The sequence below is a fragment of the Gymnogyps californianus genome, chromosome 8 (genome assembly GCF_018139145.2).
Source record: "Gymnogyps californianus isolate 813 chromosome 8, ASM1813914v2, whole genome shotgun sequence".
Taxonomy (NCBI): Eukaryota; Metazoa; Chordata; class Aves; order Accipitriformes; family Cathartidae; genus Gymnogyps; species Gymnogyps californianus.
The window spans coordinates 25,955,407-25,980,236 of record NC_059478.1 but is presented as its reverse complement, the minus strand read 5'-3'; the positions used below and the strand labels follow the sequence as shown (position 1 = coordinate 25,980,236).

At 39.3% G+C, this 24,830-nt stretch overlaps 1 protein-coding gene across 2 annotated transcripts in view; it reads right to left on the bottom strand.

Annotated features, from left to right (window-relative positions):
• Nucleotides 1-24,830, bottom strand: part of MAST2 (microtubule associated serine/threonine kinase 2) — a 199,508-nt gene that overhangs the window by 14,524 nt on the left and 160,154 nt on the right. For both annotated transcript variants that reach the window (XM_050900979.1, XM_050900980.1), the window contains 13 exons: nucleotides 21,433-21,534; nucleotides 17,298-17,430; nucleotides 15,581-15,642; nucleotides 14,839-14,924; nucleotides 12,643-12,851; nucleotides 11,145-11,283; nucleotides 10,580-10,712; nucleotides 9,051-9,216; nucleotides 7,904-8,005; nucleotides 6,166-6,288; nucleotides 3,801-3,910; nucleotides 1,162-1,316; nucleotides 478-782 (listed from right to left, as the gene is read on the bottom strand). In XM_050900979.1, the coding sequence (XP_050756936.1) occupies nucleotides 478-782; nucleotides 1,162-1,316; nucleotides 3,801-3,910; nucleotides 6,166-6,288; nucleotides 7,904-8,005; nucleotides 9,051-9,216; nucleotides 10,580-10,712; nucleotides 11,145-11,283; nucleotides 12,643-12,851; nucleotides 14,839-14,924; nucleotides 15,581-15,642; nucleotides 17,298-17,430; nucleotides 21,433-21,534 (1,825 nt within the window). The remainder of the gene's footprint in view (nucleotides 1-477; nucleotides 783-1,161; nucleotides 1,317-3,800; nucleotides 3,911-6,165; nucleotides 6,289-7,903; nucleotides 8,006-9,050; nucleotides 9,217-10,579; nucleotides 10,713-11,144; nucleotides 11,284-12,642; nucleotides 12,852-14,838; nucleotides 14,925-15,580; nucleotides 15,643-17,297; nucleotides 17,431-21,432; nucleotides 21,535-24,830) is intronic.

Genomic DNA, 24,830 nt, shown 5'->3' with positions numbered 1-24,830 from the left:
AGACAGCAAGTAGCATGTCCCTGACAGAAACCCCACTCCCCCAGCAAATTTCAAGTCTCTACTCCAAACTTTTTGGATAAATAAAACCCCAGAAAGCAGGGATCTGTTAGTATGGCTGACACCCATATTCTCCAGCTCCAACTCAGCAGTGATCTGCTCTGACTAATGCTTAAAATAATGCTGCCTCAGGTAGGCACCCAGTGGTTGTAAGCAGGCACAGATCATACGGGTCCCAAGCACGAGAAGACCTTAATCAATTTGAAGTCACAAGACTGAAATATAAGATGTAATTTTGAAGAGATTAAACCACTGATGTTATTCCAAAGGCAAGCACATTCACAAAACTATACTAAAATAACCACTTGGCACGAGACATTCACATCACCCAACATCCAAATCCACAGTTTCATAGAGTTAACATCTGCAAGCTAACATGGCTTTCTTGGGGACCACGACACCATCACACCAAGCACATACCTGTCAGTGTTGAGGCGCTGCTGACGGCCGTGGAGTGGGTGGTGGGTCCAGCATCACCTTCCAGCTGCAGCTCCTGCTCCACAGGCTGTTCTGGAATGGGCACCGGCAGCCCCTCCCGCGACTGCACAGCGGATAAGAGCATCCCCTCGGACTGCGGCCTTTTGAGAACAGTTCCCTCATCCTCAGCGGAGATGGCAAAACGGGGCATATCGAGAAGCCCTGAGCAGCGTCGGCGGACCGTCAAGGGTGGGCTGGAGTCACTTTCCGTGTGTGAGGATTCAGACATAGACAAGCGCTTGCGCAATCTGAGACAAAAAACAAGACAGAGCCCCTCAATTAAGTTAGGGGGATAATGAACTTTAAAGGGTGAAAATAGCGCACAGACCCAACTCACACATATGAAGCCAATTTAAGGTGAAGTCTTTCCACAAATGAAAGCTTTACTTAAGGTTAGAATCCCTTTAAATACATTTAAAGTATTTGCTACAAATTTAGGAGATGTTAGTACTTAACTAGATACATTTAAGGACCATATCACTTCTACACATTCATTTTCAGCTATTTATTCCAGGCTTCACCTCTGGAAATACATCATATGAAGCATTACTGACCTAACACTGGTCGTAGAAAGTTTTGGCACAGGTTGCTGTAAGAAACCAGAAGACTTAGTTCTACAGCACTTACATTTCAGGAGACCCAATCACCCAGCTGCGGTCTCGACTCTTCAAGCCACCAAGGCTGTCCAGTCGGTCATCTTTTTCTTCGCTCAGACTCCGTTTAGTTGGTGGTGGAGTCTTCCTCTCTTCGTGGATGGAAAGACGTTCCATGCTGCTGTACACCTGCATATAGCAAAAGACCCTTCTGTACAGAGAAAACAAGCCTAAGTGGCCTTTTCTGATCAAGGGGCATAATCTCTTCTCAAAATGGAAGATATTCCCTGAAAGCATGAACTTGGCAATGTTCTTTGACTAAATAAGTGCAGATGTGACACGCTTAAAGTGTGCCAGGAAGGAAGGGAAAAAGGCAAACTTCAGAAACATTAAACATGCTTCTCTACAACAGCACCAAACACCTGTCCTCTGAAAACAGCCCAGCACACCACAGAAATACTAATACTTTTTGAAACTATTTGATTTTTGTTTTTAACGACTCTCAAATCCAAGAGGAGATATTGCTAAAGCAGGCTCCACAGGTCTTGAAGGCTGGCATCTAGATCTTGAAATCTTGCTACACAAATTCAATTCAGTGATAGGCATCACGCTCATGACCCCATTTCATTATCATCAGTCTATCAGCATTGCCCCAGGCTTATTTCAGAACAAAAAAGTCCTGCCCTCCTCGAGGAATCTACTATAATGCTGACAGCTTAATGAAAGTGCCTTTCTTGGTTTTACAGCCGTCTTTAAATAATTAAATGATTAAGCAAAAAAAATCCATCCTTTTAAAACTACACTTGACTGTGGACCTAATTTACATAAGAAGAGATTAATGAAAATAATGTTATTAAAAATTCAGAGCATCAACACGATAACTATTAATAAATCATATGGCTGAATTGTCAGACAAGAATTTCAAAATATAATGAGCTTTTTATGCCTCCCACATTACAAATGCTGTATAATTTTCCAGGTCTCAAAATAAATTCACTAAAAGTGAACTTTTTCTCTTTGTGGCAAAAACACTGAACCCTAAAGAAAAGCTTCAGTCTAACAGATGAATAATACTCATGGTGAGAAAAGGCAGAAAAAAGAAACCCTTACGTACTCATGAGAACTTTTTCAAAACCCCAACTAATCCTCAGGTCCAATTTTAAACATACTTTTGGTGATGCAAATCAGGAGCAAGTCCATAAAATTAATGGTAACTGTTACTTAAACCACTGTAGCCTGGCTGAGGACAAAGAACAACAAACTGGTGCTTCAAAACTGACTTCAGTAGTGGAAATCTGGAGGAACTGTCATGAAAAACTGAAATATCTTTCAGAGGCCACAAGTAAAATTCCTACTCCCATCTCATTAAGAAGAGGGAAATACAATTCATAGAGCAGGCTGACCTCAAAACAGCATTTCTTCTCCCTTCTGCCCCTCCCTAAACATACTTTATTTTATCCAAGCTAACAGTGGAGTTGTACTACTTTGAAATGTCCAGAATTCCAACTTTTTATTTCAGATCACCTGAGTAAGAACGAGACACCTGCACAGACCTGAATCCAGAAAGCATGGCTAGAGGGGACCTCCTCAGGGCTTCCCGTCCATTTCCCCACCTCAAAGCAGAACCAGCTCTCTTGTAACACCTGACAGATGTTTCTACAACCTGTTCTTAAAAGCCGCCAGAGATGGAAATTCTACAAACTCCTCAGGCAACCCGAGCCAGTGCTTAATTGGTGTTCAACATCGGAAACTTTTTCTTACCACCTACCCTATACCTCCTTTGTGCCTATCATTTCATATCAGTTCTGGGTAGAACAGGAAGACCAAGGTACTCCTTTCCTTCTAGCAGTTATGTATTTGGAAACACATTAGGTTTTATGTTTTGTAGATCTTGGATCATTCTTATTGCTTTCCTCTGGACTCTCTTTTACTGGTCCATGTTTACTTTCAAGAACATTGAGTTGAACAGGACAGAGTACCCCAGCTACGGCCTTCCTACTGCTAAGCAGATGGAAAGAACTTCTTCATTTGCCTTGCAGAAAATATTCGTGCTCGCCCAGTATGGTAGCTGCTTTTTTGCTTCAATAATTTGGCACATATACCTCACGATGCACTATATGCCCAGCTCCTTCTCTTTGAAATTGTCACCTCGCCTTTTGTTCCTCAGGCTGTATTTGAGACAATGAACAACAGCAGGTGTAAACTTCATCTGTGCTCTTACTGCACGGGATTCCTTTGATTTTAGGCCATTATTCCAAAATGCCAGAATCAATTTTCATCCCAATACCATCTTATCACCTACTGGAAGACCCTTTCAGAATGACACTGTTCAAAGCAAATAAGCTTTGGACACTCCCTATGCCAGCATCCAAGTCATTAGTAAAAACATCAAACTGTATCAGATACAGAAGAGACCTCCACAGTACCCTGCATATTAGTGAAACATTAAGAAATACAAAATCTCATTCTCCAATTATTCTGGCACTCACCTTCTAATATGCCACAACCTATCACAGAATAAACAACGTATACAGTTTTCTCTTTCCTCAGTGAAATACTAAACACCATGCGACTCCCACATATCATCTGCATGATTAAAATCTACCCCATAAGAAGCAATGAAACTGTGTTCCTCTCTAGATTTTTTCTTTCAACAAGCTAGCATGCTCCTACCTTGCTGAACCTCGGCGAGCACGAGGAAAACTGCCGAATTTCCACGTGATCATCATCATTAGTGTCCTCCTCTTCTTCCGAATCCAGGTGTTGGTACCGTTCTGAACGGGCTGTGAACAAGACGTGGCACATTTCATCAGTGCGGGGAGTGTTGATAACTCTCACACCTCAAGCATTCCTACTTGTCTACTTACAAAGAACTTTGAGTGTTCATACACCATGCAGGGTATTTTCCTTAATACTGAAACATACCCAGCAAGTTTTGCTCATCCTGTACAATTAGCAGTGAAGAATACCTCCTTCCTACTGAATTTATCTTACATCATCAGCTATATTATATTCTAAAAGCAGCTGATACTCAGGAGGTGTCTAATCCTCCAGACCCTTTGTGGTAGGGATATTTCTTCCCTACAGCAAACAATCATACGGAAGGAAACACGGAAACAATTCACTGTCCCAATTTCCAATAAACAGCTTTATGATTGTACAAAGTCTGTCCTGCATACATACATACAAGCCTTCTTTAAAAAATCAAAATATTTACCCCCTCCAAATATTTCCTCTTCTCCCTCCTACAACTAGAAAAAGGATTAGATTTTGTGAAAGAAAATGGGCAAGCAGCCAATATGCAAAGCTATTTTTTAATGCAAAAATCTAAACTGTCTCCAAAGAGATTTTGTGCTTTGAGATTTGCAGCACTGGATTTTTAAGCCAGCCACATTGGATTTTGTGGGGTGGGTGTTAATAAGTTTGGCTACAGAAAGCTGATAGCTACACTGAGCCAAATTTGCTGCACTCTATCAGCCAGAAAGCTACTTTTATAAATTCTGAAATTTTCTGCATTAGAGTTTATAACAGCACCACCAAGTCTTATCAGTGTCTATGTGAGGTATTTCCTGATGTGAGAATTCCAGCCTTTGTAAAGGACTCACATCAAAGTCACCCTGATAACCTGCTGAGCATGCCTGGGCGCTTGGGGAGTTTGCCATCGTTCCTACTTGACAGACCCAGTGATTTGCACCACTGAACATAACGTAGTGCTTTTACCCACCAGGATCCGCTCACGGCTGCTGTACTGCGCCTCTCCCAATCACTGACCCAATTCGGTGACCAGAGCTCAAGTTTCAATGTCCGATAAGTCCAATTAGCAGTGGGAACACACCGCCACCTCGGTTTCTACATGTATGTTGTACCAATACAACCTTAATACATGCAAAACACACCTCTGCCCCCTCTGCACAGCTTGACTCAAATTGCTCTCTGCAGCAAGTACATGGAGATTTCTCAATCTCTCTCTCTCTGTCCATTCTACCTTTCCATCCAATCCGTAACCTAAAAACCTCTTCCCCAAACTGGAAGAGCACTATCTAAATAGGATCGCTGCTTTTGCAGTGTGGCAGTCGAGGGGCTGGAAGCAGGCTGCTCTGTCCCTCCCTTCACCCTGAGCAAAGCGCGGGAGCAGAGCAAAAATGTGCTGCGTACGGAGTCAGTGAGTCCCATGGCCCTGGGAGAACGATGGAAGAGATGCCATTGAAGTAGGGCAGAAATTTCCATAGCTCAGGGAACTGAAATAGCCCAGTATCATCCTGTGCTGCGGCTGGAGCGTGGGAAAGACCCCTCTGACAGTGACAAGCCCAAGCCCTTTCCACCTGCTCAGCTCCCCAAGACAAATGAGAAAAGCTAGGTAGCAGAGGCTCTGGGGCCAGAGATCTCTCCATCTCTCACATGACGCTCCTCCCTTCTGTCCCAAGAGCACTGACTCTGTCTGATGCTTATCTGGAAATACCAGGAATCTTACATAGCACTGATACCATGGCAGTTCCCAGACATTTATACACACCAGACAGGCACTTAACTTCGTATCTCATTAGAGTTAATAATACTAAAATAAGGTGACACACTTGCAGTGAAAATAATTTAAATTACTTTAAATCTCTAAAGAATTTTCCTTACATATTTGTCTCCAAGGTTTAGTTTGTTTTTTTTTAAAAACTTTCATTGGCTGAAAACGGTCACTAGGGAAAGATAATATTGCTCAAAAACTCAAGGAAGTTGGATTTATCAAATGTTTTGGAAGTACTGAAATAAACCCAGCATAACAACCGCAGCACCTCTCACTGCAGGGCCACGGCTGGCAGGACCACAGGCACCAGTGAAAGGCCAACTGACTTCAGCAGCAACATTTTTTTCATTTAAAATTCATTTGCTTTCAAAGAAACCTTACTTGGCATTCAACAGAAACTTTTCAAAGCAATTTCCATCAAGTGTTTTATTCAATTTCTAATAACGACTTATCTCTAACGATTTCAAAAATGAAATATGCACAAAAAATATGATGCCATTTAGGCCGAATCTTTAGTCTTACTGTCAAAATAGCTTGTGTCATCCTCAGATTCCAACTGTGGGATGAATTCAGCTTTCTGCCGAAGTAATCCATTCCAGTCCAAATCTTTAAAGAACCGATGCTGTTTCACTTCAAAGGCACTACCTGAAATAAGCATCTTTTATTGCAGAGTATTTCTTTCAGCATTTGCATAACAAGAAAAACAAACCCTAAAAATATCAAGAGCCTAAGAGAATGTACCCGAGTACATTTAAGTCACATATTTTCCAGGAATTTTAAGAAACAACTTATCCTTTTACCAAAGTGGTGATGCAGGATAAAATCTGAACAAGATTTCCTCCTTCCCACCTCCTCTTCCTGTTTAGTGACAGCACATGACTAAACTGGCTGGAAGACAGCATCTGCTGTTACGTTCCACAGCAAGATGCAAGATTAAGAACTAATTAACGTCTTAATTTAAAATTTCCAAACTCTAAATACCATCTTGTTCATAGCTGAATAAAGAGAGCAAACTTGGAAAGGTACTTAGCATGTGAGTGGCTCCACTGTCATGAATAAACTCATTCATGTGCTTAAAACAAGGCAGGGGCTTACGTATCTTCCTGAATTAGTATCTTTTGTTATTAATCTCAGAAGCTTGGGTACCCAGAAAGAAAAACTAAGGATTATCTGTCTACTAGTACATGCATTTTTTTTCAAATGAAATTAATATTCATAAAAGATGCTACTGTCTTTTTAAGAAAGAGAATAGCAGAGGAAAAGAGATAAAAGGTTTGCTGAGTGCCAGTGGCACTACAAGATGCCAAGTGGAACAGCAGTCTCAGCATTACAGGTATACAAGAAATCAAAAAAATCAGTCCATCAACTCATTTTATAAGGCAAGAAACTCTACATCTTTTCCATGACAGCAACATCTTTCAAGTACATGGATTTGAAGTGAAGAAGAACATGTGAAAACCATCTGATATCATTATTAATTCATGATCTATTCATCACCCTTGGGTGCACGTGTTAAGTCTGCTGAATACATGTGTCTTTTGGAATTGTTATAGATATAAGTTTTTATTTTATCCTTAAAGTGTAATTTCCAACAGGAAATCCAAAATTAAATCAAACTAATCAAATCAATGAAACAGACAACCTGTGCTGTGAAGCCGCAGTGTTGCACAAATTATTTTAAAACAAGAGTGTAGCTAGAGATTATTTATGGTTATTTACTATCAGGAAATGAGAAGTGTTGGCTTGTAAAACTTTAAATCTGACATTATAATCCAGGAAGATTGACATATGCATCTGACTTTGCCAAAGAGATTATCAGACGTTGTTGTATGTCTGGAGAATTCTACAGTACAGGCCTCTAGGAATGGGAAAGTTTTCATTTATTTTATTACACCCAGGAGTTTACATCCACGTAGGGGATTAAGCCCCTAGTCAAACAGAACTTCAACAAAATCTGATTATACACTGTTCAAATGGAGACACAACCCTCAAGCCTTTAATGGAACAGCACAAATTTGAGAAGTTATGTTACCAAGCTGACGGTGCCCCTTCCTTGTTTCCCAAACAAGACAGTAATATCTGACTCATGTACAATCTACACTAATTCTCAGAGCTTCATCACACAAGATTCACTGAACCCAGTATAAACTGTTTCCCAGCTCTAGATGAGCATTTTGCAACATGGGTGGGTGTGCATCACTGGCAAGGTAGTTTCTTTTCCTCCTTCCGGCTAGTACTTTCCTATGCACAAGGTTCCTACCCGTTCCCATTCTTTCCAGAGGATTTTGGCGGAGAAGCTTAGAAATGAGGTCCTGGGCATCTGGTGGCAGCGCATCATCACCTTCTGGCCAGGCAATTTCATCTGGGGACAAAAAGAGACTTGACATTTTCTACTAGCTTCACTACCAATTTGAATAACCATTCACATTCCTATACTGTAAAATGCAGTGTTCAGTACCGCCCCAGAATTGTAAATACCTTGAATTCAGCAGCTTGCATACTTAATATAATTCAAGCATTGACATTTTCCAAAATGCATAAAATTCAGCATCAGCTTAAAGCTGCTGTCAATCCAAGCAGTGCTTGCGGAGAAAAAAAGCATCAAGAACTCTATTAATAAAGGATGAAATGGGACTTCCATGACAATCCATAAACAATGACACTGACAATACTGTGGCTGTATCTCGTGCCCGCACATTCCACGCTCGTTATACTTGGAACAGAGAGAACAATTCACAGGTAACGACTTCATGTATCATATTTAGTTCTCTGCTGAAATTTGCTTTTTACAAAGGACATTTGCCAAGTGTGTTAAAAATTACTGTTTCAGAAAGCATTCCCAATAGGAAATGTTTTCACTGGCATATTCACTGAGGGAACACAAAGCAATCGTTTGTCCAACTCCAAGCAGGAGATAGGTTTAAAAAGCCACAAGATGTGAAGGTACCAAGTACAACAGCTTCAATGTGTTTTGCTTAGAATTTCCTTTTTATTTCATTTATACAACAATTACTAATTGACTGACATTTGCACCTACAGAAGCAATAACCAAAATCAGACTGAATTAGACCAGTTGGTGGCTGCTCCTTTCATATTCTCCATCATTTAAGTTAAAAGACAGAACAGAAGAATCCCCAAATATTTTTCCCCAGTCCCACAAGGATTTGCATGACTCCCACACCATGCACAATGACAGAACTATCTAGCAAGACGTGAAGCAACTCAACAGCTTTCGACAGCTGGAATCAGATGGATGCTATTTTGACACAGAAAGATAAATATTTTAAAATTAAAAACCATTATTTTATATCTAGTGCTTCCTGACTAAACAGTGGATCCTCAATATTTTCAAGGTTTTATTTCACAGCATGCTTTGAAAGCCCTTCAGAGCCAGAACAGTAACATACCACTGATCACTTGTCCAAACAGCTCTTCAGGTGTGTCCCCAAAGAAAGGAACACAGCCGACTAGAAACTCGTATAGGATAACTCCCATGGCCCACCAGTCCACAGGCTTCCCATAGCCCTGGCGCAGGATCACTTCTGGTGCAATGTATTCCGGAGTCCCACAGACCTCAAGAGAAACACACAAGAAAGCAATAAACCTACAAATCGCCAAATTCACATCAAAGCTTATTTTTGTCTTTTTCTTCCTTTTCCCCCTCAGAGCTTTACAAGGAATGTTTTGCCACTAACCACTTTATGCTCTGAACTACTTCCACGGAGCAAGAGTCTCTATTTGAGGAACACATTACCTGCACAGAAATGATATCACATACTCTGAAATGTTCCTAGTGTGGACATGCCAGCTAAGTAGTTCTTTGGTGCACGTGTAGTAAAGCATATGGGAAAAATGCATATTCTGTGTGTGTAGGTCTGTCTGCTTGATGGATGACTACTGGCACAGCTATAGCTATCAGGAACTGAGTTTTGACAAACCTCTCACATCTCTGTGCTACCAGAATTTAGTTTCACAGATGCAGAATTAGCAGCACAGCATGATTACACACTTCAGCATTTAAACTTGGGAGGTACAGCTGGCACAGACAATGGCTAAGGAAATCACATTGGAAGATCTAAGTTGCCTCAGGCTTAGAAGCAGCAACAATAACAAAATAGTTGTAAAAAATATAACACTGCAAAGTTCAAGACCATGACCTAGTGACCAAAGAGAGTTCCTGCTAGAAAAAACATCGTTACTCAGAAGCAAAGGAAGACAATACCACAGGATGATTATGAATTAACACTTGGCACAGCTGAAAAAGAAAATTCAGCTGCGATCCTAGCTATTTTCAGAAGACAGAAGTATTATTTAATCCCATTATACAAGGCACTGGTGAGCCTGCATCCAGAACAGTATAGTTCCTGTCAACTATGCCCAGGAAATATCAACTCAAGCTGAAAGAGGTGCATGGAAGAGCTGTTCATTCATCAAAGGAAAATCTAACTTGTTATCTAGAAGAACTTAGCTGGTTAAGCCTAGCAAAATGAAGGCTAAGGAGAAAAATGACCCTTAGTAAATATCATGGGGATAAAAATCCATGTTTAAGCCATCAGACAAAATTACAAGAAGAAACGTATAGGAACTTGCCATGAACTTTCTAAGCACCAGAAGGGGGAGACCGTGGAACAACCTTCCAGCAAAATCCGTATTACATCCCTAAACCAACTTCTGTTCACACCTGCACTGCTGCCTGGGCCATACTTTCAATATCCCAAACTAAGAGCTGAAGTGCATCACTCCAAAACAAGAAGTTGAAATAACAAACAATACCAATTTATGCACAAACATGAGAATGGACTTGTATCTTTTCCTCCCATTCTACAACACACAGCACAGCATCGAGGCAGAGAGGGAGTGCTACAAACTCCGACTCTATCCCGAGACAGAATCCTGCATCTGATCCCACATCAACAGACAAAATTCTTCAGCTTACCTGCTTGTCCAGGAATTCCCTGGTATCCTTCTCAATGTGTCCCTCGTAAAGATTAGTTGTAAGACTCATTAACCCAATTTTAGACAGTCCAAAGTCTGTTAGTTTAATGTGACCCATGGAAGTTATCAGGAGACTAGAAGAAAGAGAACAAGCAAAATAATCCAACATTCAATTAATTGTTTCCCAAAAGCAATTTACAAAAAGAACAACACAAGATAATGCTAAGCAAGTTCTCAGTGTTACATCCCCATCAAACACCTGGAAGGAACCTCCTATGCAACTGAGTATCACAGAGCAGCCAAGGCAACTAGAAATCAGACTACCTCCTGCCATAATTTCATCAGTGTAGCAACAGTTTTGAGATAATATCTGAAGATGTTCTTCCCACCCTTTCTCAGTGTCTATCTGGTTCTACATCAGTAGCAAGAGACTCCATAAAATCTCCTACATGTCAGATGCCATTGAAGATCTCTACTGTTTCTAGCCCCCATGTCCTCTTGTCTATGGAGAAAGCCCCTGACGAACTGGCTCTCTCCCTCCAGCTTCTGAAGAGCTAAAGACTTACTTATCAGGTTTTAGATCACGGTGAACAATCCCATAATTGTGTAGGTACTCCAATGCCAGAACAGTCTCAGCAAAATACATCCTCGCCATATCAACAGGTAGGGCACCAATGTTCTTGAGAAGTGTAGCACAATCACCTCCTAGAAAAAAAGTTGCAAATATGGCACAGTGAAATGGCAAATATCAGTAAGAAAGAACAGCTACAGGTCTACAATACTAGATTAGAGTAAGTTTCCTAAAGGCTGCCTCTCTCAACCCTGTTAGCCTGAATTCTAAAGCTCTCTCTACACTCCGTCTTGAGCTTCAAATAAATGTTAAAATCTTAGGAAAACTGAGATCCATGTATGTTGGGCATGCTTGCTCAAGAACTGTACAGATGCCATTTCCAAACCGTAAGCAAGCCTTGAAAAAAAGGCAGTTCATGACTGTTTGGCCTCTCTATAAATTCCTATGCTTTCCACCGCTGAGACACATACTACTTCTGATATACAAGCTTCTTAAAATAGTAAGTAAACACCTCTACAACTACTAACTGGCTCTCCCTACACATGGAGAGGCAGCCATGCCTTTGGACACAGTGGTAGTCATGAAAATAAGTTTGTGGGCCCCTGATTCAAGCTTCTTAAGGAACATTGGCCACACATTTCATTCAACCTTCATCTCTACTTGCAAATAGGAATTAATATTAAAATTTGTTATGTCAATACATCTGTTTTCATTCCACTAATTGATCTGAAAGAGCACTGATAAAATAACTATAAGCTTATTTCTCATAAACACTCAGCCAAGCAAGCCAGGCATAAGAAATTAATCCTATCCACCCATGGAAATATATTGCTTACAATAAGATACAGTGATAAAATCAAATAATATTTCAAAGAATAAGCAAAACAAACAAAAAAAACCCCAGCATAAAATAGCACTGTATTTTAAAAAAGGCTGCTAAAGAACAAAGACTGTGTTGCTTGGTGATGTTTCTTAACTGTCTTTTTCTGACTGTAATGCCAAGCAAACGTGCTATGGATCTAGCCATGCCATCCCATAGGGGAGCAGGAAGATTTCTTTCCAGTGAGGACTAGAAAGTTCATGCTGGCTTCTGACCCCAGCAGTTTTCTACACGTAGCTTTAAGTTTCCTCAACTCCACTGCAATCATGTTGTATTAGTCACAGGGATTCACAAATGGAGTATCTCCTCATGCTAAACTGTACTAGCGGTAAAATGACTCATTTCTCCGTCTCAGCCCAAGCAGTCCATACACTCCTCCCCAAAAAGGGCATCACGACCTCGCCTGCGACTGCAGGGCTGACTGAGCTCACTTTCCGTGAAGAAAGGACTAGCACACACATGAGATGGTCTTCCCGTTTGGTCTTACACCCAAAAGTACACATCTTATAAATCACTCGGAAATGTCATCCTTTACGAGGAGACACACCGCATACACAGTATACGTCCATCCTATCTAAGGTCCCTTTGCAGGTGTAGATAATGACAACTATACCTTCCACGTACTCCATAACCATGCACAGGTGGCGCTTGGTCTCAAAGGAGCAGAACATGCTGACCACAAAGGGGTTCTCAGCAAACGTCAAGATATCTCGCTCCACAAAAGCCTGCTGGATCTGGTTTCTCAAAATTAGGTTCTGTTTGTTGATCTTCTTCATGGCAAAACGTTGACGGGTGGTCTTGTGTCGCACCAAATACACCGCTCTAGAAAACCACATATCAAGAGAAAAAGTTCCATTTTCAGTTCAAACTGGGTTTTTTTGGGTGGTTGGTTTTGGTTTTTTTTAAAAAAAAAACAATGATGGTAACTGTTTTGGATGGATCCTAACAGACTTATCTATGACTCCATAAAATCCCATCTCGGTGCCAAGCTCCCCTAGAAAAGAAGGAACCCCATGATGCTTCCTTCCAAAAGCTACTCTGCCTTCTGGAATTAAGCAGCATTTTCACTGATGTGACTAACAAGGAGATATTTCAGACACAAACGTCACAAAATTCCTTAAGCATCATTGCAGAGGCATGTATTTTTCAACACTACAGTCACCATTTCACTTAAAAAATTGTCCAAAACATATGGAATCAGCACAATTTCTTTCCAAGCTCCATAAAATTAATTTGAAGCAACACTGTCACCAGGGATTTCCTTCAGTAAAGTATCTCTTACACTTCTATCATTTGCAGATCATTAGATTCCTGCACATTAATAATACAGTTTGCAAATAAAATTTTCATCCAGTTTGCCTGCCTTATTGAATCAGTACTTGTTTCCTTTTCTCTGGAGTATATTACATTTAACATAGTATTGTGTCTCACCAGCAGCTGACTATAAAATACATCCAGTATAAAGACAGATATGAGTAACAGCAAAACTACAACCTCTCTCTTCCCTTTTTACAAAGTTATGTTTAAATCATGGGGCCTGTGCAGAAATATGACTGAAAATGTATAAAATCTTCTTGTCTAACAATGTGCCTCTTTGACCTGCTCCGTTGTGTCTTCACTGACTAAAAAATATGCTTACACTTTTCCACATATATTTTTTAAAAAATGAGTTGCTGTTAACTAAGCACTCACTTCAACAAAACACTCAAGCACATGCTCAGGTTTTGCTGTTATGACCTACTGAATATCACTGCTTTTCAGTTACAACCTAATGACTATCACTGGTAAGGATTTATGAACTGCAAAGAGTCAGGAACCATCTTTAAGATCCTGGATAGGTTTGTATGAGCAGTTAAAATTTTAACCGACCAACTTCATTCTGGATTCTTCAATGGATAATAAAATCTAATAGCATTTTTACTGTATTACTTCTCACAGTAGATTTGCCCCAATGTAATTTTAGCATTTCTTTTAGTATTTCAAGTGCTCACAAACAGCCATATATGTTACATATATAATCTGAATACATGGAAGAATGGAAAAGCATAAACTACTTCTCCCTCAATATTCTTGCTGTTTCAATGAATCATCAATAACATTTGCAACTGCAGAATTTTATCCTCACTCATTTAGCCTTTAAACAAACAAATCACAGGACTTAACCAGACAGCATGAAAGGAAATACAGACTGCCTTGCTAAGCAATAAGGAAATGGGTGCAAAATAGTTTTCTTAGACTCATGGAACTACATTTTTTTACTGCTACTTAGGAAATCTCACAATAAACTAAGTGACAGTATTTTCCCTAGAGATAATGTTTAGGGAAAATGTTTTTGTCATCTCAAGCTAAGGTACTGAAGTGTCTATATTTCACCTACCTACCAGAAAGAAACGGTGCAGAAATAATTACTGGAAAAACAGGCTTGAGGTCACAGCTAGGTACGGCTTCAGGAAACTTGCGCCACAGAGGGATTAGGAATACCATATTCTGAAAACTTTAATGTAGGGCAACTAATTTTCCTGAGCTAGAAGCTGTGTGTCAGTTCAGCACAACGTAAGGACTTCACAGTGAGGAACTATGTCCAGGTACAGGGGCTATTGTCTAAGAAACCCCGAGAACATGCAAGAAATGGCATCTCCCAGAAGAATGCAGAAGACATCACAAGTGTGGAACCTCTGTAAGACCCAAGCAAAATTGATTTATGCTTTGGACCCAACAAAAACCAGTCATTTGCCAAACTTTGCTATAGCCCTTCCCTGGGTAGGACAATAATAGTATTTTCTTCTAAAGCAAATTCTAAAAGTCTTACCCATAAGCACCATTACTGATCAGTTTAATAGTTTCAAACTCTTCTTCAGATGGAGTTTTCTTTGACTGGACAGAGGCCCCACGACTCTGGGGAAAGAAGCCAAGACAAGAAAATGGAAATCAGGAGCAGGAATGACTTAATTCTATACGTCACTTTCTTGTCCTTTTCTTCTTTAAGCAGCAGTCACCCAAACTCAATCCTTTTCTAAACCTCTGGAGTCCTCAGCTTTAGGATAACTGTCTGCATCCCTAGAACCCTTGCAGATTCCCTCCACAAATATTAGCACAAAACGTGCTATGGACTATAAGATTCAGGCCTTTCCTCAACATTACATTTTTAAAAACCCAATAAAATAAACAACTAAGGATCTTTGAAACCTAGAGAGTTATATAATTAAATTTTTCCAATGGTCCATTACTAAAGTCAACTCTCTTCAATACCCATCACATTTTACAAATGCAGATATAAAGAATTTCTCCAGATGATTTTTGTTTGCAACTCTAAAAAAAATCAACAAAACTTGATGATAATGCCTGTTTGCAACTTTTAAGCATTTCACCACCACAGTATAGAGATTTCCACATTTTTATGAGTGTATACTCTAGTTTTAACATGTGCTTTTAAATGTCAGCACTTTTTTTAAAATTAAAATTACTCTGCATTATAATTAATTCTTTACTGTAGACGACTACTTTCCAGAGAAAAAAAAGTGCTAGACAGAGTGAGTGTATTACTGCTTTACCTCGACTGAATCATCTGTCTCAGGAGTGTCTGGGCTGTCATAGCTATTCAGCTGGGCCATTTCTGAAAAGAAAGAGGAAAGATTACTCCTAATGATCTCAATCAAACACTATTCTCTTTGTTTATACAAGACAAACAGGATTTTAAGAGGTGCTTGGAGATGACAAAGGACATTTTTCCCTCTGTAAAAAGTCACCCCAATTATACAGTGATAACCTTTAACATCTTGCAAGCTGTAGGCAGTATTTTATATAAAGATGAATGTAATTAATTGTTCTAATTTCAGCCTGACTTATTCTAGATGGTTTCTATAATAAGTAAAAGCAATAAATGCATGTTTGGGGAAACTGCCATCTAGTTAATATTAAAACCTATTCCATGCATATATGTCTGCATATAGCCTGGTGGCACCTCTGTACTCCAGAAAAGAAAAAGCATTACATTTCCAACAACCTCCCTCCATGAAATATGTCTGATTCTGCAAAACGCTGCGCAGCAGCAAACTGGGAGAAAGTCAGTTAATTTACACTACTCAGCTGTCTTAGGAGATGCTATAAACTTTGCAAACCCAAATCCTACATTAACTACTAATCTCTGAACAGACATCATTGACATTTCTGGGTGCCCTCCTTACAGAAAGGAAATAAGGCACCTTGACATCTCCACATATTTCTAAAGAAAATTTGACTTTAGTAAGGGGAATTAGTGATGGAAAGGTTCTCTCCCATGACAGGGATCAAAGGAAATTTCCCTTTAATGTCAGATTTCAACAAATGCTATTAAATTGCATTTAGCAATCTTTGGTAGAAATTTTCCCGAAGAGCTCTTCACTTGAAGTCAACCTGTCACTGTCATTTCGGTAAACACCGTAGAAGTTAAACTAGTCCTATCCAGACTACTAATTTATGCTAAAATTATGCTCTCCTGAGAAAACAAAAAGTACGGTTCAATTGCTGAAATATTCTGCAGTAACCTCCAGTCTCTGTCACACTTTCTATTGTTGCTGAGCAAGCCGTGCATGCTCGTAAAACTTGTCATAGGAGAAGAGATTCAGCTAGCAAAGTGCCAGGCAGAAATATTAACTCACAAATTCCAAAGTTAGGATCTTCTGGGCCTCTGTACATTTACAGCATATTCAATTTACCATATGCAATTCTGGCACCTAGCAGAAAAGTTGTTACTGTCTTCTAAAGCATTACTCTCTTTGGTTTCGCTGCTATGCAAGATGTAAAAATACAGTCTCGTCTCCACCTAAAAATTCATACTAGTCCTGGTTTCTCATGGAAAATCACAACAAATACACTCTTCTCAGAGAGGACAGCAAAGTGGGATGACAGGATACTTTCCAACCAGGCCACCAGCAGGCAGACAAATCAGAAAAATAACAGGTAAATTTACTTTTCCTGTCCAACAGCACAGAGAAAACAGTTAAATCATAAAGCCATTTTCTAACATTGTTTCAGCTATAATACAGGGAGACATTATTAACATCATAAGTAAAGAACTGTCACTGTTGATGTGCGATCCTTACCCCAGCAACATTCCTTTGAGACATGGGGCTGGAAAGGACAGTCTAGAATTTGACAGCGCACAGGAAAATAAGGAAAAATGGCCGAGAAATTAAACCAATAAAATAAAAGCCTCCTTCAGCTATGTAGCGACCAGGAGATCTGGTTATCCTTTCAGCAGTTTGGAGGGTACAAAACAAGAGTTCTCACCCTCCAGGGGATCCCTGGTGAGTCCCAGCTGGCTGATAATATAACGAGGAATGTCGCATTTAATTCCTTGCCCTTCCTTGGCATGGCCTTCTGCAGCTTCTAACAAATGGTAGAACTCTTCAGGATCAAACTCCTACAGCAAGGTGGTGAGAGAGACAGAGAGAGGTAAATGATTCAGCTTTACAATTACAAAAGGTTTCTCCCCCATATACGAGATTCCTCAGAAACATCCAAAGTTAATTCTGGGCTCAGCAGTGATACAAAACATTTGCAGTTACAACAAGCAAGTCAATGCACTCTGCTCTGCAAAAATGAGAGACATTTACAGCCTGCTGGATGTCCGCTGGCTTAGATCTGCAAATCAAAACAGGACAAGGACTGTAGGGACTTTTTATGAACCAAAACCAGACTATCGGATAATACGGTCAAGATAACGTAAGTGTCACTGTGGACACACCTCCCAGTTTTGTCATATTGAGGTGTGCCAGGGAAAGGTCTGTGATGAGGACTGAGGTGCCTTCTTCTGCCATCTCCGTCTGGCAGGTGAGTTAAGCCAATATAAACCTCTCCTGCTTTCAAATGTCACTTCTGATCAAACCATATGCCCACCTTATTCTGTAACTGTCCCGACCTTAGTAATTGCTAATAAAATTATTAATAAAACAGCAATTGCTATTTTATCAGCAGAGAAGATTTCACTTTCTATATAAGAAACACTGCTGCAGTATTTCTTGTACTATACAGTACAGGATCATCTCATCAACTCAGTTTTGGTGTGTGTGATCTCTAAGGCAAGAAAAGGTTGAAGGTGTGATGTCTTTTACTAGACTAACAGATACAGTTGGAAATAAAAGACAAGCTTTTGGCGGCAGGAGCACTCTGCTTAGAAGCAAGTTCACTGGTTAACTTTAACTCTCCCCTACAAACGTCATCATTCACCAGCAATGAGCAGCTTTGCCAAGACTCTGCAAAAATTTTCTAGTAAAATGGGAGGATGAAAGGGGAAGAGTTAGAGCATACAGCTGTGAGGGCATCAGAAAGGAACTGATGTGAGTGTGGTCAGCAGCATAAAAGAGAGCACAGAACTGCAAACAAGAAAAAGAAATTAGAGATTGTGATGATGTAAAGATATTTGAATGGTTAGAGAAAACAGAGAAAAGACGCACTTTTTCTTGATTGCTCTAAGCTATGCTGCTTGGATACACACTGTCACCAAAGACAGCAACAAGGCAAGAAACAAAGTTCCTTCCTAACTCCTCTGGAAAAGGATTAATCAGCTCTCTCAGAATTGGCAGAGAGCAGAAGCCAGACCAGAGGGGACCACAGGAGAGAGATGGTCAACAGACTGCAGTGTAATACAGAGAACGAGGTGAAAGGGAAGGTGGAGTCAAGGAAGGACTCTTCAACACACAACTGGAGGTCACTTATTGGTGAGTAAAGGACAGAAGAAGAAAAAGTCTGGTGACGAAAAATTCAAACATACAAAAATTTAAGAAATTAAATAAATTCCAGTTCTGTCTTCTTTTTAGTAGATTTATTTAATCATTTGAATACAGAAGAATGATCCCTACTAAGGGGAGGCAGGTGCGATGGAAAAATAATCTGAAAAAAGAATAAATTACATACTTTTTCCCAAAGATGGTTTCAGTGATGCACAAAACACATTATTATTTTCTTGAAGCCCCAGAGACTCAGTCCATAAATAAACATTTCACAGTCCAACAGGTAATACAAAGACTGAAGCCAAATAACTGAAGTTTAAAATACTTAAATGCCTTCACCTCCATTAAAACAATCACAACCATCACAACCACTGCCTATATGGTCAGTTATTTCATTTACAAGGAAGAAATAAGAATGAGCTGTGTTACTAAAATTAACCTTAGTATTAAACCTTAGAAAAACTGTTTGTAAATTCACAAACAATTGAAGCTAAAGGTTAAATTACAAAAAAAGTATGTTAAAAAATAAAAATGAAATGTAGTTCTCAAGCTATTTAAATGGTTGACTATCCATTACTATATTTCTTGTTCTTTTATGGGATAAAAGGAACATTAATATTTAATTCTTCATGTCAGCAGAATAAAATATATATTTGGAAAAAATAATGCTAGAAAGGCAATACAGGTTAAAAAAACAGGGAAGACTAATATACAGATATAAATATGATTTTTATACTTTGAAGTCTAGCCGCTTCATTGTCAAGGTTGTCACTACATGCTTTGGAGTTCATTACTCAAATCTCAATGATTTTACTGCTTCTACCTTGCAGAACATCAAGTGCAGAAGATAGTGGAGGAACCTGGAGACCTATTGATTTGCAGCTAAAAACTGGCTTGAGTTTGGAACTGCTTGCAGGTATAGAGATGGGTTCACAAAACCTACTGAGGTTTCATGTTTTCCTAGATGATGTGTTACTAGTAGGGCGTACACAAGGATAAATGACAATGGTGAACGCAGCAAATACAAACACAATAAGCTGAAATTTATTTCCTTTCTTCATTGTCTTCACTTCCAAAAAAACATTTTGAAGAAGTGCTGGAAGATAACTGGAGTCACAAAACTAATCTAAATCACAAAACTGGTTGTGAAAGCCAAAGAATTTCCAGTCCGAATGGAGTTGTGCCCAGGATTTTCAATGTACTCTAGCGGAGACTTCTTGAATAAGTAAGTGTAGGCATCTGTCTTGCTGGTTGTGCAGCCTACTTCTTCATCACTGACAGTGGTCTTCCTTGCACTATAGGGTTCACAGCAAAGCAATCCATCTGACCGTCATGGAGGAATAAGGGAACCCTCCAAAGTCTACTGGTTCTCAGTACTTCTGCAGGTGTTGTCAAAAACTGGTATCATTGGAAAGATTGGACCACTCTTGTCTACTTTGTCAAAGGAAGCTCTGCAAAACTCATTTATCTTCTAGTGACTCCAGTAATAAAAGTCGCCCATGGACACACTGCCCTCAACACGCTTCAAATGTTAACTGTACCTCTATATCCAGCCACAGATTCCTAATTTAGCCAGTTTCTCTAATGTCTCAAACAGATGTAGCTTCCCTGTCATTTTTATGTCCAGAAAGAACCATCAGATTGTGTGCTTCGACACACCAGGGAATTTCATCCTGTCATTTCATAAGTTTCCACTGCAGGTTTGTGACACCTTCTCCAGCACTCCCACAATTTTTTGTGACTCTTCCCTACACTCTCACCAATTTTTCAACATCCTTTTGAAATATCGTCACAGAACTGACTCCTATAACCAATAACCACCACAACACTGTGTACACCAGAGGCCTGATCACCTCTTTCCACATATACTCAAGGTTTATATTAACTCTCTTGCCGTGGTATCACAGTGAGAATGCACATTCAGGCTGCTTCTCCACTGTACCTACAAAATATTTTTGGAGTTGCAGGACTTCAGGACACAGTGGCCTATTTCATTGGGATGGCCTAAACACTTTTCACCATTTTCTAGAATTAAATAAAAAAATACATTCTTATTAGCCAGAGTGAGTTGTTAAAAAAGCAATGAGACTTGCTTTTCCATGTATTCCAGTAGCACCCAATAGGATTTCAAACCCAGGCTTCCAAATCTGCCTGGATCTCTCACTGGCCTATCCCTCTGTGTGTTCACAGCTGGAAAACCTGACACCAGGTTTCTCTGCAATTGCTGGGTCTACGGTAAGAGTTCGAGTCCAAGAGCCCAAACACCGTTTATATCATGGAAGGGAATTTCTTCCGTAGTGACAGTTCTTTGTTAGCACAGCTCCCTGGGCACTGTACCGTACACACACCATACATTTACAGGCTCTTTACTGTAGCTACTAACAACACGAAGAAAATCAGGTGGCATCAAGTCACATGAAATGATGTCAACAGCTACATCTGGTCTCTCAGCCATAAACTTTATACTAAAATATAATTCAGCTGCTGTTGCAGCTGACAGTCCATTGGAAAGATACTTCTATATTAATGCAAAAGACACTCAGTACATCTTTTTTAAAAATATTGATTTATTTTTCATCAATGTTTTAATGAGAATTTAAAGCTTTCTCTTGAAGGCTTTGTGTTCCTTATCTCCTGAAACACACACCAGACTCTTTAGATCATACACGCACTCTCCTGAGGACCAAACTTACCAGGCACTCAAGCAGCCGAGCTGGTCGTGCAATGATAATCATCAGCTTCTTCACAAGTTGGGTAACGAAGGCAACCTCGGAGCTCTCGGATCGCTCGTGGGCCTGTGGAGAGCAGAACATCACATTATGGTCCTAGCAGTGAACTCTTCATTTTTATATGTCAGATGCTGAACGCAGAGCAATCACCAGCTCAGTAACTGTAATTCGGCAGCAAAGGCATGACTGAGTCAGGGCAGGCAATGATCTCAGCTCATTCAAGGATGCCAAGTTACATATAGCTTTTCCATTACAACTGACTCCTTTTATCATGCAAGAGATATTTCAAAGGCTCTATTTGCATTATATCACCTATCAATTATATTAGATATGATGTGATTTTATTTTATTTTTAAAAATTAAAAGAGGAATACTGATTTTTTCAATTTAACCTTCCATACGATAATGACGTCTAGATAATTACTAACAGGCACACATATTTCTAGGCTTTACTTTCAGCTAGAATTTGAACTACTTCTGTTCATCATCAAGAAAAACTAAACTTCAGTTTCTCTTTATTTAATTTTATAAATCCTGCTGAACAACTACAGCATTGTATTGTATGCTATGTGGGACCAAGCAGACAAGCAAAGCAAAGAGCATATAGAAAATTAATTCAGAGAATTTATTCTTGTCCAGTCCCTTTACCAGATTTCAGTATAAATTCAAGGCTCAGTTTCAAGGTATGTGTGTGTGTGAACGAGTGTCTTTTTATAACAATAAACACACTAAAGCAATAATTTAAAAAACAAAAAAAACCCCAAATACAAATTTGAACAACCCCCCCAAATTACTCTTCTTTTGCTCAAGCACACAATGGTTACATTATGAGTCCTGAAGCACAAATAAAACAGTATTTCATTGCAGGGTGATAAAAAGATGGTTCCAACGACATGTAAAAACTCTGAAACAAAGTATAGCTATTTTTCCCTCAAGGTCTAAAAATTAGGCTTTAGCATAGCCACAAACACAAAGTCCGGAACTTAACCAATGACCTTATGCTGGCAATGAGCCAGTTGCTTATAGGAACGATATTTTATCAACAAGGATGCAAGCAGCAATAAACTAAAAGGTTCATTTAGCATTGTTCATTAGCACCATGTAAGCAAAAGACATATATGGGTGAGAAGTCAAATCACAGTGGTGATCACCTAAAAGAACAATAAAAACACAGGGAAGCAGAAATTCAGAGCTAGAAACATACAGGCAGCATTTCAAATAATATATCCCTGATATTCTGTTACAAAACAAAAAAAAATTTTAAAGTTAATTATTTCTCACTTTGACATAGGTCAGCATAAGAAATGTTGATTGTCTACTTCAGCACTGATAAGCTAGGGCTAGAATTTTAACCTTGAAGAACACGATGTACCTGCTAGTTCATTATCTAAAAACAATATCGGAGATGCTTCCTGGCTATAGAGTCTTAAAAAAGAAGATTATTTTGAAAGCATTGAAATAAGTTGCGATTTTTTTCTAACTAAAAGGTATTTTCTAATTATAAAATATAAAATAATCATAATGAAGATGAATTCTAGAAAGAAATCAATGCTTTCATATTTGAAAAGCCATTCCAGATCACGAGGGGTTAGCTGTGTTGAAATGAATAAATAAAACATCAACAACTTTGTATTATTTGAAATATGAGCCATGCAATTGGAAAGTCCTTGACCCCCCCATAAGTCATACTATGCAAAAAATATAATATAATATATATAATTCATCATTTTGCATCCATTTGTACTGTTAAAGCAAACTTATTCTTTTAAATTAAAGTCCTTTTGTTTTCTCCTTTTCTCATCTATGACAATTTAGGCAAAATAATTTAAAAATGTAACTAATCTAATCAGGTGTCTGTTTTGAAAATGAAAAGCTAGACCGTGACTGCCAAATGATACAGAAAAGCAAAAGGAAAAAAAAAGGATTACAAAAATCAAAAACAACTTGTAACAGCCACTCAGCCATCATCTCTGCACAGCGCTGCTCTTCCAAGATCCTCAGTAAAACTGCCTCTTCTTGTTTCTCTCTCGCGCAGGACAGCCCGGACATCCCTACAGACGTCTTGCTTACAATCTGTCCCAAGGACAGCATCTGGAAACCAGAAGGTTATATAGCCAAGCACTGCCTGCTGCTTCCATGTGCCTTGCTACGAGGCGTGCCATCTAATTAGCAGTTCCCAATGACGACACGCTTGTCTGAAGGTTGCTGGTGGCACTTCAGGGTTTCCCCCCCTCCGCCTCCCAAGGGGAGGAGGGAGAAGCTACAGGGGCTGTGGGTAGAGGCTGATGCCATTCCTACACACATTGCCAGTGACACGTGTACAGGAGGTAGCAACGGGTAATTTACAAACCGATTCCCTTATCTGAAAGACCCATCCGTCACTAACTGTAGCTACTGGGGCATGAAATTAAAATCACTGTCCTCCCCTGGGGTTCAGCAGGACCAATAACTGGGATACGCAAGTCACAACGCTGTAATTGAGCTAATATACTGATGGAAACCAAAACAATAGACCTGCAATGCCAAGAACCAATAAATTTACGCTCAGGCTCGTATTAAGAAAGAAATCCCAATCAGAATATCCATTTGCCAATGTGCAGCATCAGTCACTGCAGTATAATACTAATACCCTGCCCTGTTTCTTTTGTTCCATGCACAGAAACACCTGTAATCCTTCACCTTCCTCACCAACTGGCTACACCTATGCAAAAGCCATTACACTTCTTTCGGCTAGTTTTACCTTGTCAATTCAGCCAAGTAATAACTGACTATAACCTTTTTTCCCCCAGTAACCTGAGGTCCTATCCCATCCTCTAAGCCCACCCCACGGTAACAGAGAAAGAACTGAATGTCATATATTCTTTTTTATAAGTGCTTTATCCTATTTTTCAATATTTTTACTTTAAGTGTGAAGTGTAAAATTCAAGTTCATGTTTTCCAAAATAAAGAAAATCTCTTAAATTCATTTTTACTTCAGGCTCATTTCAATGATGCAATAAGCAATAGGTTTTTCTGGCTAAAAGACAATATTTCACAGTCCAAACAAGGGAAAAGATCTCATTTGCCATAACTAACGAGATTTGTTGGCATTCTATTATAAAAGCCAGGATCTAAAAACTTTTAAAAGCTTTCTGGTTTGGTATATTTAAACAGCTCATTATTTACATACCTAATTACTCTGTTTTACAGATACTTTTTTGAATATAAAGTAGACTCAAACTGCAACATATTAAATCGAGTTTCCTTTCTATGGTTTGAAATACTGCGTGAGTTTAGTTTGTTACCTTGTGTCAGAATCAACACCTTAAAAAAGAATTTCAAGAGAATCCATTCTTTCACAGTAAAACTGTATGAAAATTTGT